Source organism: Ascaphus truei, chromosome 2, assembly GCF_040206685.1.
Source record: "Ascaphus truei isolate aAscTru1 chromosome 2, aAscTru1.hap1, whole genome shotgun sequence".
Lineage (NCBI taxonomy): Eukaryota > Metazoa > Chordata > Amphibia > Anura > Ascaphidae > Ascaphus > Ascaphus truei.
The window spans coordinates 92373807-92394687 of NC_134484.1; the positions used below are offsets into that span (position 1 = coordinate 92373807).

The 20881-nt window shown below is 41.3% G+C and overlaps 1 protein-coding gene across 4 annotated transcripts in view; it reads right to left on the reverse strand.

Annotated features, from left to right (window-relative positions):
* Window positions 1-20881, reverse strand: part of HNF4G (hepatocyte nuclear factor 4 gamma) — a 143127-nt gene that overhangs the window by 8223 nt on the left and 114023 nt on the right. For all 4 annotated transcript variants that reach the window (XM_075583171.1, XM_075583179.1, XM_075583187.1 and 1 more), the window contains 4 exons: window positions 15883-15970; window positions 15155-15307; window positions 14622-14858; window positions 2893-3018 (listed from right to left, as the gene is read on the reverse strand). In XM_075583171.1, the coding sequence (XP_075439286.1) occupies window positions 2893-3018; window positions 14622-14858; window positions 15155-15307; window positions 15883-15970 (604 nt within the window). The remainder of the gene's footprint in view (window positions 1-2892; window positions 3019-14621; window positions 14859-15154; window positions 15308-15882; window positions 15971-20881) is intronic.

The following is a 20881-nucleotide window of genomic DNA, read 5'->3' on the forward strand; positions in this document are numbered from 1 at the left end:
AGGAGCAGAGAGATACCTGGCTCCAAGAAGCTGTCATGGAGTTCCTACGAACCAAGTTCGGTAGGGCAGGCTATTCCAATGAGGAGAAAGTACGGGAGGTCATAAGAGCATGGAGTACCGGGAGGAGTATTTACATGAATAGCGTGGTGTATAGGGTGGAGTATGGGTCAGTACAGCCCTATTATGTTAAAGTTACAGATCACAATGGGCGGGAAGTTAGAAAGCCTGACCCGCGCCATTACTATTAGTTAGGTTCTCCATGTTTGGAGGTACCTTATCATTAATTCGCCATCCGGGTGGGACGGTCTGATGTTATGGGCACTAATAAATTGTGTTTGTATTTCCAGATTGTTCACCTGCCGGATGGTACGTAATTAGGTCCAAGTGGGGACCATTGGATTCCACCTGAGGGAGAGTGTAGCCCTGGTAAGAAAATAGGGCTATATGTCTTTCCTCCTACTGGTATAAGACCTGCTAAGGGCAGGCTTCCAGTATTTATCATGGGTTTCCCCCACGTCAAGCCCTGCTCTGAGTGGTGGAAGTAGGTCACCTGACCCTGTGTGGAAGGCATAGACACAGGGGCGGTACCTGCTGATGTCATGAAGGGGAGGGCTGTCTCTATTTAGAGGTTGCCTGTTCCTGTCAGTGACAGTAGAGTTGAGTCCTGGGTTCAGTCCTGAGCAGTCAGAGTGTGTGAGCTAGCTAGGTTCCTGAGGAGTAGGGCCTAGTTAGCTATAGGTGGACCAGGACCTCTCACCCTGCCTAGGGGGTGAGGGAAGAGCTAGCCCCACCCTGAGTGCCCGTGACTTGGGGTGTAGGCAGGGACACAGAGTACCCAGATACCATCCTGAGGGTGTGCAGTCTGGTGGGAGAGGATACCCTGTACCTGTGATACCACTGTGTTGCTGTGATTGCTGCTACACTGTGCTGCTGTGTGCTGTGCAATAAAGAGCTGCTGCTGATTTTACAAAGGCTGACTGAGACTGGAATCTCTCATCTCTGTGTGGGAAGTTCTCTGTAAGGGTTCCACCCCATATCCCTGGGGCTTCACAGAGATGGAGACGTTGCACCACTGAGAAAAGATTAAGGCAATTACCCCAGAGACCTGGTCCTGTCCTCCCCCACACCATCGCGGGAGACTCAGGCCCTCCTGTTGCCAGCAGGTATGCACCACACCAAGACACGTAGCCAGACCTTAGTACACCTCAGGGTGTCCGATCTGCGGCCGGGGGGGGGGGGTCTGAGGGCTACACATGCAACAGTACATGCATGAACAGGAAAGATAATATATGTGTGGTAGGTATATGTAACAGTTACAGACCAGATTAAAAAAAATAATATATATATATAAATACACACACACACACACATAAACAGATACACACACATAAATATATATATAAATATTTATATATATATATATACATATATATATATATATATATATATATATATATATATATATATTCTTGCTAGTGGAGTGCCGGCTGTTCTATTTAGTGTGTGTGTGTGTGTGTGTGTGTGTGTGTGTATGTGTATGTGTATGTGTGTGTGTGTGTGTGTGTGTGTGTGTGTGTGTGTGTGTGTGTGTGTGTGTGTGTGTGTGTGTGTGTGTGTGTGTGTGTAGATAAACACACACACACATACACACACACACACACACACAGTAAATAGAACAGCCGGCACTCCACTGGCAAGAATATATAGGCAGGTGCATGTCTCATAAATAATAATATAAATAACGATATCGCATGAAATCAGGAGACAGCACTCAGGCATAAGCAGGTAAAAGACATGTAACATTGGTAACAAAGGCACAAAATACCAACATTTGGGTCCCCAAACAGGACCGTCCTCAGGGTGGTGTGAATGTATATTTATGCAATCCACCTCAGCAGGAGCGGACACAGGACAGCACTCAAAGGTAAGTAAAAAAACATGACCAACGTTTCGGTCCTCGTAGGACCTTCCCCAGGGTGGTGCTCAAGCAGTAAAGCATATAGCAAATGGAAATATTACTGTATGTTCATTTGCATGTCTTATCGCCCAGCACACAGCACTTCCACAATTCCTCATTTGCATGTCATTTCCCAGAATCCCTTGCTGCAGTGGAAATGCTGTGTGCTGGGCGATAATGGTGAAAGACAGGGTTGTAGACCTGTCTAGGATATGCAAATGAACATACAGTAATATTTCCATTTGCTATATGCTTTACTGTGGAGGGTTTTTGTCACTTTTTTTTACCCACCATAACCTTAATAAGTGTGGTGAATACCTACTCTTAGTCTCCAACCAGCCTCACACTGATGATACCCATCAAGGTTGAAACATGTCTGTGAGTGGGTTTACTGGCTTTGCTTCTCACCCCAGCCTATGCTTAAAAGTTGTGTTTAAAGTAGCATGCATTGGCTTAAGGGTTGCTCGTGTAATATGAGCTTGAGACAAAAGGTGGCACTGTGTGCTCATTTGCATGTCAATTCCCAGAATCCCTTGCTGCAGTGGAAGTGCTGTGTGTGCTGGGCGATAATGGTGAAAGACAGGGTTGCAGACCTGTCTAAGACATGCAAATGAACATACAGTAATATTTCCATTTGCTATATGCTTTACTGTGGAGGGTTTTTGTCACTTTTTTTACCCACCATAACGTGTGTGTGTGTGTATGTTTTAATACTCATTCATGTTAATTCAAATTATTCTTGTTGATAGAGATTTTCTTAGCAGCTAACTATATATAGCTATATACTTATCTCATATACTACACTTTATCAGCAAAACAATTTTTTTTTACCATTCTTTCAAATTTTGATTGCATCCATTTTGTAATGTGTTGTTAATTCCCAGCTAACTCCCCATTATCCACCTGTATCAGTGAAGTGATTAAATAATTCTTACCAATCTGTTCTGAATGTAGGGAAGCAGACATCGAGCTTATCAGCAGAGTCTGTCCCAATAGTGGATCTTGAGACAAATGAGGGTTTAGGTTTGGATGATGAATATGACTTGAATCATTAGATGAGCCTGTGAAAAAAATTATGCACAAGTTCTGTGAACACAGTCAATCATATCTGAGGGGAAAAAAAACTTAATTGTATAATTTTCTAACTTTCTGTAAATAAATTAAAATGTTTTACTGCCTATACCATTGTTAGTCAACAGGCAGCTATCTGAATGCAGCCCTCAGGGGCTTCACCTGCATCCTACAACCTCTGGCTGCCCCAGAAGCCCGCTCTCCCCCTCTCTCCAGTCTAGGAGTAGGGATTTAGCTGGTGTGGATCATAGCTTCTACCTGCTTAATGACAGTGCGCTGATATATACAATACTGCTGCTCCGCTTCTGGCCCTTCTGCTTGTGCACCAAAGATATAAATGTGTGTTGGCAATGTGTGGCCCTTTTGAGGGGTCAAGGGCTGCACATGCAAAAACTTACAAACTACCTAGAACATCATTTGCTTTTTGGATTTCGTAGGAACATAAATGTATCATTAATTACTGAAGTGTGATAGGAATAGGTGGTACGTTATCTCCTACTATTTTTTCTTGTATAAGTAAATCCTTTATTTCTTATTCTCGACATACTGTATAGAGGTACATTATGTCTACTACATCCTGTAATATCAACTTTTAGCTATTAGCCGAGGAACATTTTTGCATTTTTTTATATATCACAAAAGTAAACTTTTTAAAAATATATGTCAATGTGCAATCCCATAATTATGGGAGTGAAAATGTGCCTTTGGTGTCTTGTGATATAGAGCTGTACAAACATGAGGTAAATGTATATGCAACATGTGTTTACAAAGAAATTTTCACAAGACCCACAGGAATCATTTTACTCTGATATGAAAACAACCTTCATTGATGAGGACTTTGTCACGTGTTCTTTTGCCAATGATGTTCATCATTAGTAGAAGCAGTGAACACTTGTAAATGAAGCAGTCTGATTGGTTGATCCACCACATCACTATTAAACGTGTTATACGAAGATGACAGATCCTATGTAATGGTCCCTACCTCGCATCCCAGCTTACACGAAGGCCGAAAGAGAATCGAAGAGGATGGAAATGAAGAAAGATGAATGTTATATTTATGGGGAAAGGATTATTCTCCAAGCAAGAGAGGACCATTAGCTAAATTCTATATTGAAGATGGCTTGTCAAGGATACTATCAGATTATATACAGTATACAGGCATACCCCGCATTAACGTACGCAATGGGTCCAGAGCATGTATGTAAAGCGAAAATGTACTTAATGAGAAGCGCTACCTCTTTTCCACTTATCGATGCATGTACTGTACTGCAATCGTCATATACGTGCATAACTGATGTAAATAACACATTTGTAACAGGCTCTATTGTCTCCCCGCTTGCGCACAGCTTCGATATAGGTAGGGAGCCGGTATAGCTGTACAGGACCTGCTGACAGGCGCATGCGCAAGCTGCTGTTTGCCTACTGGGCGATATGTCCTTACTCGCGAGTGTACTTAAAGTGAGTGTCCTTAAACCGGGGTATGCCTGTACTATATTGTAGGCCAGCAGGCTCTGAAATACGCCTCTGTGGGCCATCAAGTAGCAAAGACTGGATTTTTTTTATAGACAGAGATTTTTTAGGGGCTTTCTTTATGGTTGGGCATCGGCCCATTGGATTAACAAATTGGAGTACTTCATGGGGGTAATTGATCCTGAAGAGCCACATGGATGGGATGGGTTAAGTTGTTTTATGTTATCATTTACCCCTTAAATTCATATAAGGTTACCTAGGCTCTTCTTGAGAGGGCCTAGATAGCTTCACTTGCACACAAGTGGTTAATGACCACTTATTATATTTGAAAAGTAGAGAACAGTAGAGAACAAAGTCACTGAAATCAGTGCATCACAGTTTTGGATTTGTTATATGACAACATATATTCTTAATGTCAGCAAGTTGGAGGACAGAACATTAATCCACCTGTGAGTAAAGTATAAATGACTTTCAAAGCTAGGCTCATTAATGGGGTATAGATAATGCCTCGATCTGGAGATTAAGAACCAACTACTATCTGTAAGGACAGTTATGGCTCTATTACTACTTTTCTACAGGCTAGTCACCCTAGAACATATAGCATATATCTCTGCTAAATCTTCATCCATATCAGTGGTGCAGATGTAGTACTCACAATTGAGGTGATATCTGTCCTCTGATGCGTGCATCCAGCCAGGAAGTAGAGATGAAAAGAGATCCAATCATGAAGAAAAAAGCAGAGCACAACGTTTTCCAAGAAACTGGGGCTTAGCAGATCAATAGTAAAAAATGATTTTATTAGTAGGGTGACAACATGGAGGTGGCAGGTAAGTACTCTGATGCATTTCGCGCTGCTATAGTGCTTTGTCAAAGAGTGTCTTGTTGCTTGTCAGTTTAGCAATATTTAAAGGTTTCCCCCAAAACTGGAAATGTCTGGACATTTCACGGCTTGCCCCTCAGGTACCTTAAGTACATTTTCATTTTGTGCACTTGAACATATTATGTTACCAACAAGTGGGGATAATAGAGAAACCACACTTAGGGCCTCATGCAGTAAGCAGCCGAAAAATGCATTAGCCAGTTTAGCAATTAGCCATGTTTTTGGCGTGTTAAACTGGCTGTATGCTGTAAGGGGCGAATCCCTGGGGAATGAATGCGCCACCACCATTTGATGAAATGGCGTGTAACCGGTGGCGGGACGGCTGCCTGGCGAGAAACTGCCGAGAAGCCGTCCCCTGCCGAGTTGTGTTTGCAGCAGAGAGAGATCCGCTGCTCTCTCGGCGCAAACATCAGCACAATAAAAATTATTTTTTAAACCATTTTTATTCATAGTGTACATGTGCAGGGGGTCTCCGGAGCTGAACCGCATTTGTTTCAGGTCCGGGGACCCCCTGCTTCCTGAGATACAGACCCCTTCATGAGGTGCCGGTATCCCTCTGCATTTAAAGGTCCCGATCACGTGACCGCCGAATGTAAACAAAGCAGAGGGATACCGGTACCCCATAAAGGGGCCTGTATCTCGGGAAGCAGGTGGTCCCCGGACCTAAAACCAAAGCGCTTCAGCTCCGGAGACCCTCTGCACATCTACACCATGAATAAAACACACATATCAATAAAGACTCGTTCCTTACCTTACAGGGTATCTGCTATGGTAGCGAAGCAGCATTAATATTTACTTAATAATACTGTACAGTGAGCAGGGGGTCCCCCGAGCTGAACCGCATCACTTTGTGGACCAGGGACCCCCTGCTTCCCGAGTTACAGGCCCCGGTATGTGTGATCGGATGGGCAGTGTCGCCGCAATGTTTATAGCGTCCCATACGCTACGTGCCCGCAAAAAACATGGCGTCCACACTGTAACCGATGCCCCAAAGCGGGGCCTGTAACTCGGGAAGCAGGGGGTCTCTGAGCCACAAATCAATGTGGTTCAGCTCAGGGGGCCCCCTGCTCCCGCACAATATTATTAAAATACATTAATGCTGCTTCATTACCATAGCGGATAGCCGCTAAGGCAAGGAAGGGTTAACGCATAATTGCATGTTTATTGGGGATAAATGCCCCCAATAAACATAGCAGCAATACACAACATACAATACAGTAATTGGCAACATTACTATTATCCACAAATGAATAATAGTGCAGTTGTCCATTTAAAATACATACAGAACAATAAAGACATTAAATACATGTAGCACTCACCCATGTGCGGCTGCCACGATGAAGGCCATCCTCATCTTCATCCTGCCCATGCCTCATCCGCTTCTGCAAAACAGACACAAGAATAAAAACATCCAATGTAATGTCCCCTAACCCCTTAATCACCATAGCGGTTATTAACCGCTACAGTCATTAAGGGGTTAACCCACCATCACCCACATACCCTCCCCCACTAACCCCCCCACCCCCTGAGGCCTAACCACCCTCACCCACTACCCACAAGGGAGTCCTACCACATACCCTTGGGGCCAATACCCCCGTCCCCCCAACACATACAGTACAATAATGTGCCAAATAACCATTATCCACATAGGGATAATACATTATTTGGCCATTATTAAACACATTAAATACCGTAGTAAAATAAAGAAAATTCTACTAACCTCATCAATAAGAAGGCTCCGTCACCAGCATCATCCTTGGGGTCTGTTGCCAAAATAATAAATAGCCAATACATATCAATGCCATTCACATACAAATGAACCCCTTAATCACCTTATCGGGTACTAACCTCAAAGGTAATTAAGGGGTGAAGCCATCCTGAAATGGCAACACCACTTATGCATAACATCCTCAATGAATTAAAAAGCAATTTCCTAAACAAATCTCATGTAATCATTCAATCTGAAGCCTCAAATGCCACTTAAAACATTGCATTTACAGTGTATACATGTAGCTAACATGTAAGTTACATGTACACGCTGCAAATCAATGTTAACAATACAATAATCCAACTAAAATAGCCTGACATTACAAGAAGTATATTATGTAATCCAATAAAGTCACCATCAATGAATTAACAGACATGAATTACATCCCTAAACAATTAAAATACCATCCATACCAATTACACAATTAACTATAGCTATCGTTACAGAGAACAACTTCACAACATACAAAAAAGGACACCAAAAATTACAATATACTAAAGCAAGCCTCACCATAACCGTACAGCATAGAAGCCCAAAAATTACATCTCTCTAATAATAAAATACATTTAACACACATCTATGCATAGCAGCATAGCCACAATCATTGACAATACAGTAAATTAAGCTTTTACAACACTATCATTTCTTACCGTGTATGTATATATCTCTCTAGACATACATACATACAGTGGCAAGAAATGATATGCATAAAAAAAAATAAACACATGAAAAAGCAAAAAAAACCATAGTTACATTAAATACATTTCTTTAGTTCACTTACCATTACTTGACCCCACCGACTCCCATTGATCAGCTTACTCACGAACCAATCCACGAACAGGAACCCATAAAATAATAAACCAGAAAATAATAAACATTAAAATAATAAAACACGACAATCCAGGGGTCTTCTAGTTGTAATCCATCTTCATCTGTATTCTTCTACCTTCTTCCGGGGTCTTCTTCCCGTCTGGTGCCACGCTCTGGTCTTCTTTCTTCAGTAGGAGGTCCTTCCTCCTCGGCGTCTGGCTTCAAAATGAGACGACATAGGCTTTTAAAGGCCTACTGCACCGACACACTTTATTCGAGCAAATACCCGGTATGTACCTGGCAGATACCTGGAATGCGCCGCTCCTCACCTCTGACAAGCCCCGTTACATTTGCCTTCCCAGCCTGGGTTCATGCCTGGCTGATGGGTGGCTGATCTGTTAAATAATGATTAGGATTTAATAGGCTGCAATGCTTCGCGTGTCTACCAGATGGCATAAATTCATGAATTGTAATGCAGTATATATATATATATATATATACTGTGCAGTATTGCAGCCAGAGGGAATAAAATGCTTCAATCCCTGCCTGGAAAATAACTCAATGCACTCGGGCAGAAAACAGTCACAAACCTCAATACACCCGGGTATACCCGAATTCGTGGGACTAGCCGAGCTCGAATAAAGTGTGTCGCCAGTGTATGACGTCACATTTTCGTCATATGGTTCCCACGGCCCTGATTGGGCCGTGAAAACCATGTGTTTTGGCCGATGTAAAAAAAAAATGATGACGTCACTTAAAGGCAAAGAAAGCACAGCCAATCAGAACGGCTTTGCTTCAATTGCCTTTAAGATGAGGTCATGAAAAGAAACATGGCCGGACTCACATGGTACGGCAGCCAATCAGAGCGTGGGAAGTCTATCCCTACTCTGATTGGTTCTAGTACCATGTGACAGGCTTTCAATGACGTCATATCCGTTCTTCCCCAAGCCTCTGTCACATGATAAGCCACTTATCACCGCATTATCACCAAAATAATAAGTCGGCAATAAGAGACATTTTCAGCAATTTTTTTTGCAAATAAATAAAAAATTGTCAAACGAGCGGAGATAAGCCACTTATCGCCAGCCTTTCAAACTTGTGCTATTCTAGTAGCCCCGATTAGCTTATCGAGGCTAATCACCGCTCTAGAATTGAGATTTCCTCTCAAAATCGTCCCCCAGGAAAAGTTGGCAAGAAGGTGGTGAGAAGCTGCCGATAAACAGCAAGGCAGGACTTAGACCAAATAATGCATTTTTCCAGCATCAGATTGATGCCGGTGGTCTCCGGAGCTGATACCCATTAATATTAGCACCAGAGACCCCCGGCATGAATCCCATGCAATAAAAATGCATTTACAGGCAACTTCATTACCTTAGCGGCTAACCGCTAAGGCAATGAAGGGGTTAATGAAACACAGCAGCTTTATTGGGGGCAGAGGGGGTGAGTGAAGTGGGTACTTGGCCCTTCATTCACCCCCTCTGCCCCAATAAATATTACAATATGTACTATTTATTTATAAAATATTTTACCAGGGAGTAATACATTGAGAGTTATCTCTCGTTTTCAAGTATGTCCTGGGCATAGAGTTAAGACAAATAATACATTAATAATACATACTAACCACCAATACACAACCCACCCACCCCCTGTGCCCCCAAATAAAACCATAATTTATTTTTTTTAGAGGCCGGCGGGGATCCCCGGGTGGTGTCCATGGGTGTCCTTGGGCCTCCAGGTTGTCCCCACAGTTGTCCGTGGGCCTCCAGGTGGTCCCCGCTGTTGTCCGTGGGCCCCAATGGGTTACCCGGGTTGTGCCTGCGGGTGTCTGGGTGTCCTCGTGTGGTCACAATGGGTGTCCGTGGGCCTCCAGGTGGTCCCCATGGGTGTCTGTGGGCCTCCAGGTGGTCTCTACTTGTGTCCAGGGGCCCCAACGGGCTCATTGGGTGGACCCCGTGGGTGTCTGTGGGTCCACAGGTGGTCCTCGCAGGTGTCTGGGGGCCCTTGAGTGGTCCCTGTGGGTGTCTGGGGGTCCACGGGTGGTTCCCACGGGTGTCTGGGGGTCCTCGGGTGGTCACCTTGGGTGTCTGGGGGCCCTCGGGTGGTCCCCATGGATGCAATATTTTTTATGGAATACATTGCAATAAATACACCTCCCCCCAACACATGCAGTACAGTAATTGGCAAAATAACTATAATCGAGATATGGATAATAGCTCATTTGCCCATTATTAAATCAAACATTGGCCAGCCAGCAGAAATAAAGTAAATAGACCTTTCTGCTTACCCCTTCCATCATGAAGGGTAGCATCGTCAGCATACTAAGGGCCATGTCCTCCGTTGCCAGAAAGAATAAAATATATAATGCAATTTAATGGCCCCTAACCCCTTAATCACCTTAGCGGTCAATAACCGCTATAGTAATTAAGGGGTTAACCCTACCTCCCCCGCTACCTACCCTGGAGGCCTAACCACACACCCCAAGACCACTATACCCACCCTGTAGCCATTGATTGTCATAGTTGTACATCATACCCATATAATATGGGCATGATAAAACACTATATCACTCAATGGTCACCCTAATAAAAAAAAAGCCTCAAGGCCAAAAATACACAATATTAAAACATATACACAAGCACCAAAACACAACATTTCAAGAAATAAAACAATTAGCCAACCAATTAAATAAATAAATACAAGCCTTGACAACAAATGAAATCAAACAATCAATGAAATCATTTAAAGCACTAAACAACAAATCAATTAATTAGTTAATTAATTAAACCACTAGCCAACACATCAATTCAAACCATGAGCCAACACAATAAATAATGAATTAAAAAAGCTAAACAAATCAGAGAAATAAATAAAAACAAGCTATCAAAATTACTAACAATGTAATCCAAATAATAAACAGAAATAGAAAAAATAACACTCTATAGAAAACCAACATTTGCCCAAAAATGCATTGGCTTCACAGTATTACTCTGTACCTGAAAGAGTAACCTATTAATACATTAGCAGTCAATGAGAAATGAAAAACATGAAAAGAAAAAAAATACAATAAAAAAACTGAAATCAAGACATTTACATACATACAATATTTTTATTACCTTTAGAAGCGTTGTCCTTCCGAATCCAGGGGTATCAGGAAGCTCTCGTACCGCGATGTCATCAAAGTCAATCCGAAGCCATCAACTTTGAAGATCTGGAACGGGTAACAAAATTCTTCTCTCTTTTATCTTCAATCACCGTCTTCTTTCTTCATCTGTCATTATTTCCTGTAATCTTCTATCCTCATCTGTCAATCCAAAAACCACATGTTAGATCCAAACTGATGTTGTCTTGCCAGCTTCTTGAGGTAAAATGAGGCATCAAAGCCTTATACTGTATATGGTCTGTGATATCACATTTTCAGGTCAGATGGTAACCTATCACATGGTACAGTATCCAATGGCATTGTCTTCAATCCCATTGGCTATAATACCATGGGATATAGCCATGTGGTTTGAAGGATGTGATGTTCATCCCTTCTAGATGACGTTACACCCTTCACCAAAAAAAAGAGGCGGGCACATGATACAGCATTCAATCAGATTGGAGCTGTATCATCTGACCTGAAAATGTGATGTCACAGGCCATATATAAGGCTTTGATGCCTCATTTTTCTTCAAGATGCTGATGAGACAACATCGGTTGGGATCTAACATGTGGTTTTTGGATTGATAGATGAAGATAGAAGATAACAGAAAATAAAGAAATAATGACAGATGAAGAAAGAAGACAGTGATAGAAGATCAAAGAAAGAAGAATTTTGTTACCTGTTCCGGATCTTCAAGGTGGATGGCGTCGGATTGACTTTGATGACGTTGCAGTACAAGAGCTTCCTGATACCCCTGAATTCGGAGGACCAACGCTTCTAAAAGTAATTAAAATATTGTATGCATGTAAAAATGTTTTTTTAAGGTTTTTTTATTGTATTTTTTCTTTTCATGTTTTTCATTGCCCATTGACTGCTAATATATTGATCTGTGACTCTTTAGGGTACAGATTAATACAGTGATAGCCAATGCATTTTTTGGCAAATGTTTGTTTTCTATTGAGTGTTATTTTTTCTATTTCAGTTTATTGTTTGGATTACATTGTTAGTTATTTGCATGGCTTGTTTTTATTTATTTGTCCGATTGTTTAGCGTGTTTAATACATTTTTTCTTGTGTTGGCTCATTTTTTAATTGATGTGTTGGCTACAGATTTTTTTTAATTTATTGATTTGTTGGCTACTGGTTACAATTAATTAATTTGTTGGTTAGTGCTTGTATTTCTTTCATTTGTTGGCTAGTGTTTTTATTTATTGAATTGTAGTGTTTAGCTGCTTGTGTATATGTGTTATTGTGTATTTTGGGTCTTCATGCATTTTTATTAGGCTTACCTTTGACTGCTATAGTGGCTTATCATGCCCATATTATATGGGTATGTTGTACCACTATACCAATCAATTGGTACAGGGTGGATATAGTGGTTCCGGGGTGGTTGGTTAGTCCTGGGGTGGGTAGCGGGGGAGGGTGGGTTAACCCCTTAATTACTATAGCGGTATACACGCTAAGTTGATTAAGGGGTTAGGGGCCATTAGATTTTATTTTTGTATGTATTCTTGCTGGCATCGGAAGACATGGCCCTGCAGTTTGTTGACGAGGACACCCCTGCTTATCAAGTTACAGACCCAGATATGGGGTGCCGGTATCTCCTTCATAATTTAAATCCCCCAGTCACGTGACGTGGACGATTTAAAAATGGTAGCGATACTGACACCCGATGCCCCATACCAGGGCATGTAACGCAAGAAGCAGGAGATTGCTGAGGCTGAAATCAAAGCGCTTCAGCTCAGAAGACCCCCTGCTCCTGCACACTATTAATACAAATTACATGAAAGGAGCTTCATTACCATAGCAGAAAGCCGCTATGGTAACGAATAGGTTACATTTTTTATTAGGGTTTTATTACTAGTGTATTGTAGCAGGGGTCTCCAGAGTAGAAGCTTGTTGATTTGAGGTCTGGGGACCCCTGCTTCACGAGATACAGGCCCCGTTATGGGGTTCCGGTATCTCCTATGCATTTAAATGTCCTGCATCACATGACCATGGGAATCAAATGCATAGGAGATACCGGCACACCATAACAGGGCCTGTATCTCAGGAAGCAGGGGGTCCCCAGACTTGAATACAACACAGTTCTGCTCCGGAGACCCCCTGCTACAATACACTAGTAATAAAATATAAATTAAAAAATATATATCTTCTGGTGAGTTTTGCGCAGGGAGATTCGGCTCTCTCTCTGCAGCAGAAAGAACTCGCCGGTTGAGCCCTTTTCAGAGGGTCGATCATCACATCATTGGCTGCTCGCCATTTTTGCAAATGTTTCTATCACTGGTATTCGGGGCTTTTTGCATACCGTGATAGCAACGCTGTCAAAAATGACAATTTAAAAACCCTGGCGATTTTCTTTATGGGAGCTTAGTGCATAGGCCCCTATGTGTCCTCTCATAACTCTACTTTGCATATGAAATTTTGATTATTTTGATTCATATTATTCTTCACTATAGTTAATTAATATATTTTGATTGATGATGACCAAGATACTAATATCTTATACATGTATTTTTCTTAGACTTTTTGGTCTTACTTGGTAATGTATTACTTCTATTATATGTGCTAATACCATATGTATGTATAGATGGTTCTTTATCAATAATTTAGTTAAGATATAAACTATATTGGACATTCTCTATCCTTAATACTAAGTTAATTATGAAGTATAACTGAGATCCTATTTTATCTTTATTGATACTAAAGATTTATGATCTATTAGCATATATCTATATAGTGCATGAATAGTTAATTTGGTCCTGGTCTTTTGGTCGGAAGTCTCAATATAAATGTATATACTTATATTCTGATTCCATTAGTAGGATCTTCTTGCTTTTGTTTTTATTATGATCTGTATAGCTATTTCCCTGCCAAATGCTGTATCAGTGCCGTTTTTCATTTTGACATACATGTGATTCACTCCTCCAGCCAGAGAGGGCTGCTGCAGACTCTTTACAGAGCGTCGACCGCCGGTTCACTTCCGGTTTACTATAGACGCCGTGCCACGTGCATCATGTCACTTCCGGTTTCAGGGAAACCTTTTACATATTGCTAATCTGATAAGCAACAATACAATCTTTGACAAAGCGCTATTGCAGCGTAAAACGTATCAGAGTACTTACCTGCCACCTCCATGTTTTCACCCTACTAATAAAATCATTTTTTACTATTGATCTACTTAGCGCCAGTTTCTTGGAAAATGCTGTGACCCGCTTTTTTCTCCATGATTGGATATCTTTCCATTTATTTTAAAAGTATGGTTTCATAAAGTTTCTTTATATTATGTTTTATTTATGATTGTATAATGGCCTATAGATGTGAGATGGTTGGGTGTTTTGTTTATGTGTTTTTTTTTTTTAAAAAGCCTGAAAATGTTGTCCCTCAAGAGTAGTGTGAAAAATAGTTGTAAACACATGTATGTGATCAAATCATTTTAAAAAGAATTCTACACAGATTGTTCCTATATCCTTTGTAGTGACCTGATTTTTTTATTCCGCAAGTTCAATGAGAGAAGAACTCACCTCCTAATAACATCTCCTGGAGAAGATTGTCAATCTTAACCATTCCAAACAACTTTACAAATTGAACTTGTTCAATCATTTGCCAGGTGATGCTCTGAAGCGTGGGTAATAGTAAAAGAAGTTCTCCAAACCGTCCTCTAGAATCATACTGTCTGTCATTAATGTAATCTTCTAAACTGATCTGTACTTGATAACGCATATTCTTAATCTTCACTGGATTACCTAGTCCTTTGGCATCTGGAAAGAAGACAAACAGTTTAAATTATATTTGACCTATAATTTAAATGGTTTAGATATTGCTTCCAAAAATATGCAATAGTCTCTGCATAAAGTAGATTGTTAATATGATCTGTTGTTTCGGTGTGTATGATTGATTGATTAATAATATGAAGATGGGGATAATCAGAATATTTACTTATGCGATGAATAAATTAAATATGTTTGAAAATGTGTAGTATATATACATTTAAATATATATCAATATAATGCATTCATTTACATGTATATATGCATATGTAAGTATGAAGCTTCACCTGGATCAAAAAATACAATTGCCTTTAAGCAAGAATATTCATTGTCATCTATTTGGATCTCCTGAAATGGCTGGACAAGTTCATCCAAAATTCTGTTGGCCACACGGATGATCTCTATTTCCGAACAATTCCGGTGGATAACATAGCTGTTACCTTAAAAAGAAGAATATTTATTTCATAAATGTATGATCTACAGTAATTCACAAACGTACCTCAGTGGGCTGAGTTGCTCAAAGAGTAAGCTTAATAATAAACACAGTACATAAATAATAAGTACATAGTAATAATAAATAAGTACATCTCTAAAATATTCTAAATAATAATAGTTATGGGACAAATGTTATCATAATGAAAATAAATACAAATATTATGATAACTTAATATATTCACACTGAAACTGTTTATAAATTGTTGTGTAAAAATGCTAAGGTATTTTGCCCTTCTTTTGTCTGCTTGTAGAAACTATATAATATTATCCAGCACTTGTTTAAATTAGGGTTGCCTTATTTGCCGGGTTATCTAATAATCATACAAATACTGTACATTCCAATCTGGCACAATTGCGCTTTGAGTATTGATTTACATACAAATAAAATAATATAAAATGGTGTTATGAGATTGACTTAATGACTGAAGTCAAACATTGTAATGGTTAGTAATACAGTTACAATGTACCTTGGCAAAAGAGGCTTACGTTAATATTGTTTTATAGGAATTAAAATATTCACCTAGAAGTAAAATGTCTTTGAAAACCATGGATCGTTTTGCTACTCCGAGCAGGAGGTGTTCCCCAGCATGTGCCCTCAGCAAGGCAACCTATAAAAGAGAGACAAATATAACATTAAATAATGTGTCCTTATCTATGTATAGTGATTACTATAAAAACAGAATTATATTATATCTACCCAAATGTAACAAATACTTTGCACAGGGTTTTTGATTTTTCCATTACGTTCAGAAAATCTTAATAGTAAAATAATTTGAGGGAGGAGACAAAGAATAGAGTCCCTATTCAACTTAAAGGGTAGTGTATAATTTATAGTAAACAATGCAGTAACTTCCAGTGAAGTGAATTCATTTTGCAAATAAAATAAGGATTTCACCTGATTTAATATTTATAATTCATAAGCGAGAAAATTATTTCTATGGCAGCTAATAATATTCATTTTTTATCTGTGCTGCAATATTCTAAATATTAAAATGACTGTGTTATGCACAAAACACTTGCTAAAAGGTTGAATGAAATAAGGAGTTACTTCTTATACAAAATGTAATATTGTACTGTATTTTGTTTTTTTATATCAGTATCATCTTCAGCCATTGTGTATGCACTGCTAGATGATGGCCATCCAGAATGATCAAGCCTCCCTTTTCCAAATTGATGAATAAATCCCCCAAATTATCATCCTATCTTAATTTTGGCCACTGTCTTGGTCTTTTGGTATCTCTAGGAATCCCTTTGTCCAACAATGGTAATTTCTCATTGCAAGACTGTGTGTCCGTCCCACTGCCATTTACATTTCTTGGCCCATGTGACAAAGTCCCAGATGCATTCATGTCTATTTGGTAACACCTAGGATACATCTTTCCATACTTCTTTGCATTGTCTGGAGCTTCTGAATTGTCTTCACATTTAGGGAGCACATTTTCAAACCCCTGTAAATCAGGAAGTAGGGGGCCCCGAGGCTGAAATCAACTTTGTTCAGCTCAGGAGACCCCCTGCTCACGCACAATATAAATAAAAATAAAATATAAGCAGCTTCATTACCTTAGCATACAACAGAAGACAGGGGTGCCCAATGCTACATCAAATTGACAAAACATATATGGTAATGAGTATAAAGTTTATACTCATTGCCATATATGTTTTGTCAATTTGATGTAGCATTGGGCACCCCTGTCTTCTGTTGTATACATTTGCCACGCTCAGTAGCACTCATTTTGGCATAAATATATATTCATGATGTGGTGGATGTAGGAGTTTGAGCTATCTGGGAATATGTGTGTTAATCAATTTCTGACTGGTAACAGTCTATGGAGGTTAGGTGGCACTTCCCCCCAGAGCTCGCCCCTCCCCACCTTTTTAACTTGGGAGGTTCTGGCAACTTGCTGAATGGACAGGACTCACTGCAGTTCCTTCCCCTCATACAGAGGTAACAGGAAGGGTCCACAGTTTTAGTGTTAGGACCTGCATTTTTGGTTTACCTTGACGTTTGGTATGCAGGCTTACGACGCTTTGGCCAAAGGGTTTAACTAAAAAAACAAGTAATTACTATTATTATTCAAGAATTTAAACTTTATACTCATTACCATATATGTTTTGTCAATTTGATGTAGCATTGGGCACCCCTGTCTTCTGTTGAATATCATTGCCACGCTCAGAAGCACTCATAATTGGCATAAATATATATTCATGATGTGGTGGATGTAGGAGTTTGAGCTATCTGGGAATATGTGTGTTAATCATTACCTTAGCAGCCAGCTGCTATGGCAATGAAGGGGTTAAGGCACAATAGCAGGTTTATTGGTGGCAGAGGGAGTGAGTGAAGGGGTAGATGGCCCTTCACCCAACCCCTCTGCCCCAAATAAACATTACAATACAGTATGTACTACCCACCAATACACAGCCCAACCCCTTTGCCCTCACACAAAAATGTTTTTTATTTTTTCTGCACATGATTGAAACCAGAGGCAACCGGGGGTCCTCGGGTGGTCCCACGGGGGTCCAGGGGCCTCCAGGTGGTTCCTGCAGGTGTCTGAGGACATCCAGGTTGTTCCTACGGGGTCTGGGGACCCCACTGGGGTCCTTTGTTGGTTCCTGTGGGTTTCCGGGGGCCTTCAGGTGGTTCCTGTGGGTGTCCAGGGGCCTCCACGTGGTCCCAGTGTGGGTCTGGGTGTCCTCGGGTGGTTCCCATGGGTGTCCGCGGGCCTCAATGTGGTTCCCGTGGGTGCCCAGTGGCCCCACGGTGGTCCTTGGGTGGTCCCTTTGGGTGTCTGGAGGTCCTCGGGTGGTTCCTGAGGGTATCCAGGGGCCGCCAGGTGATTCCCACGAGTGTCCAGGGGCCCCACAGGAGTTCTTGCGTGGTCCCTGTGGGTGTCTGGGGGTACTCGGGTGGTTCCTGCGGTTGTCCAGGTGTCTCCAGATGTCCCTGTGGGTGTCTGGGAGTCCTTGGGTGGTTCTAGAGGGTGCCTGGTGCCTCCTGGGTGTCCAGATTCCCCATGAGGGTCTTCTGGTGGTCCCCGCCAGTGTCTGGGTGTCCTCGGGGCCTCCAGGTGGTCCCCACGGGTGTCCGGAGCTCCTCGGGTGGTTGCCATAGGTTTCCGGGGGTACCCGCTGTCCTTCGGTATCAATCCTGTGCATAAAAAAATGCAATACATTTAAATAAATCCCCCCAACTCCCCCTCCATACAGATGCAGCCACCAGTATCCGATCACTTGACTAGGTAAATACTAAGGCATCTCACAGTAAATGCCTCAACATTTCTGTGATATTTTGCTGCCAGACAAATGGCCCATCGGATTAACACAGCAGGGGTGCCTGCAGTCCCATTCAGTTTGAATGGGACTGCAGGGACTCCCCGCTGTATTATTCTGATGAGTGATTTGTCTTACTGCAGAAATATGACAGAACTGTTGCAGTTTATTGGGAGATTGCCCCAGATTTTCCAAGGCAAGTGATCGGATACTGGTGGCTGCATCTGTACATACAATACAGTAATGGGCAAAATTACTATTATCCAGATATGGATAATAGTGCATTTGCCCATTTAAAATAAAACATAAATCAGCAGCATAAAGTAAATTAAAATGACACTTACCACTGGATAAAGGCTGCCCTCATCCTCATGACCGTCCTTGTCCTCCGTAGGCATCAACAGCAACAGCGCAATAAAAAAATACAATCTAATGGCCCCAAACCCCTTCATTAACTTAGTGGTTAGTTAGCAATACAGTAATTAAGAGGTTAACCCACCCTCCACTGCTGACCACCAAACCTACCCGGGGACATCACCCCGCTACCCATTGATTGGAATAGTGTTAAAGCATGCCCATATAATATAGGCATGCTTTAACACTGTAACAATAAATGGATCGCTAAAAAAACATTCCCAAATTAAAAAACTGTGTTACAAAGAAAATAAAAACCCATTAAAAATGCCAAAAAAAACTATTGATTGGCATGGTGGTATTCCCATGACCTGTGGGCATTAGCTGCCACCATGCCAAGCAATATACAACCTATCAATCTTCAAAATAAGCCTTTAATAAAAAAAACACATTCAATTTTAATTTTAAAAATGACAAAATAAAAATTGATTGGCATGGTGGCACTCCCATGCCCTTTGGGCATGAGCTGCCACTATACCATACAATGGGCAACCTGCAACAAATAAAAACTTGCATACAGTAAAATAAAAACCACATTGCATGAAATATAAAAATGCCAAAAAAACAATTGAATGGCAAGGTGACACATCGCTGCCACTATGCAATGCAATGGGCAACCTGCAACAATTACTGTAGCAGTAACTAACCGCTAAATTTATGAAGTGGTTAGGGGCCATTAGATTGTGTTTTGTATTGTGCTTTTGATGCCCACGGAGGACAAGGACGGTCATGAGGATGAGGACAACCTTCATCCTGGCAAGGGTAAGTGCCAGTTTAATTTGCTTTATGCTGCTGATTTATGTTTTATTTTAAATGGGCAAATTCACTATTATCCATATCTGGATAATAATAATTTTGCCCATTACTGTACTGTATGTATTGGAGGGGGGGGTGTATTTATTGAAATGTATTGCATTTTTCTTTTTATGCACAGAATTGATACCCAAAGCCAGTGGGTACCCCCGGACACCCACAGGGACCACCCGAGGACCCCTGTGGGGCCACCGGACACCTGTGGGAACCACATGGAGGACCCGGACACACACAGGAACCGCACAAGGACCCACAGACACCTGCAGGGACCACCTGGAAGCCCCTAGACACCGAAGAGAACCACCTGCAGGCCCCCAGACAACTTTTTTATGCAGACACCCACGGGGATATCCCAAGGACCCCTGTGCGGCCACCGGAAAACCACGTGGAGGCCCCCAGACACCCACGGGAGCCACCCAAGGACCCCCAGACATTATTCATGTATTCTGAATTGAACAAATACTTCAATGTTAAAATCCCATGGTCACGTAACCCACAGGATTTTAACATGGTGGGGATAGCGGCACCCCATCACGGGGCCTGTATCTCGGGAAGTAGGGGGTCCCCGGACCTGAAATCAATGCGGTTTAGCTCCAGAGACCCCCTACAACAATACTGTAGTGTTAGAATTTAAATAAAACCCCTGCGATCGCCTGTTAGAGGCGCGCAGTTAGAGTGACTGATTCAGACTATCTTTTACTGTATGTCTCATATAGACAAGTAGATCCCTGTAGGATTAACACAGCCAGGACCCCTACTGTGTTAATCTGTTGGGCCATTTAGTCTGCAGAGGACCATCTTGGACCACCACGCGGCATAGTGCATGATTCACCCAGGTAAATAATCAGATAACGGCCGCTGCAGTTGAAGGCTATATGCTAGGTGATAATGGTGAAAGGCAGGATTGCAGACCTGTCTAAGAAATATGAATGTGCTCACAAGTGATATATATATATATATATATATATATATATATTTATGATGTAGAGGTATATGTACCGTGTTTTTTATCTTTTAGCTTCATT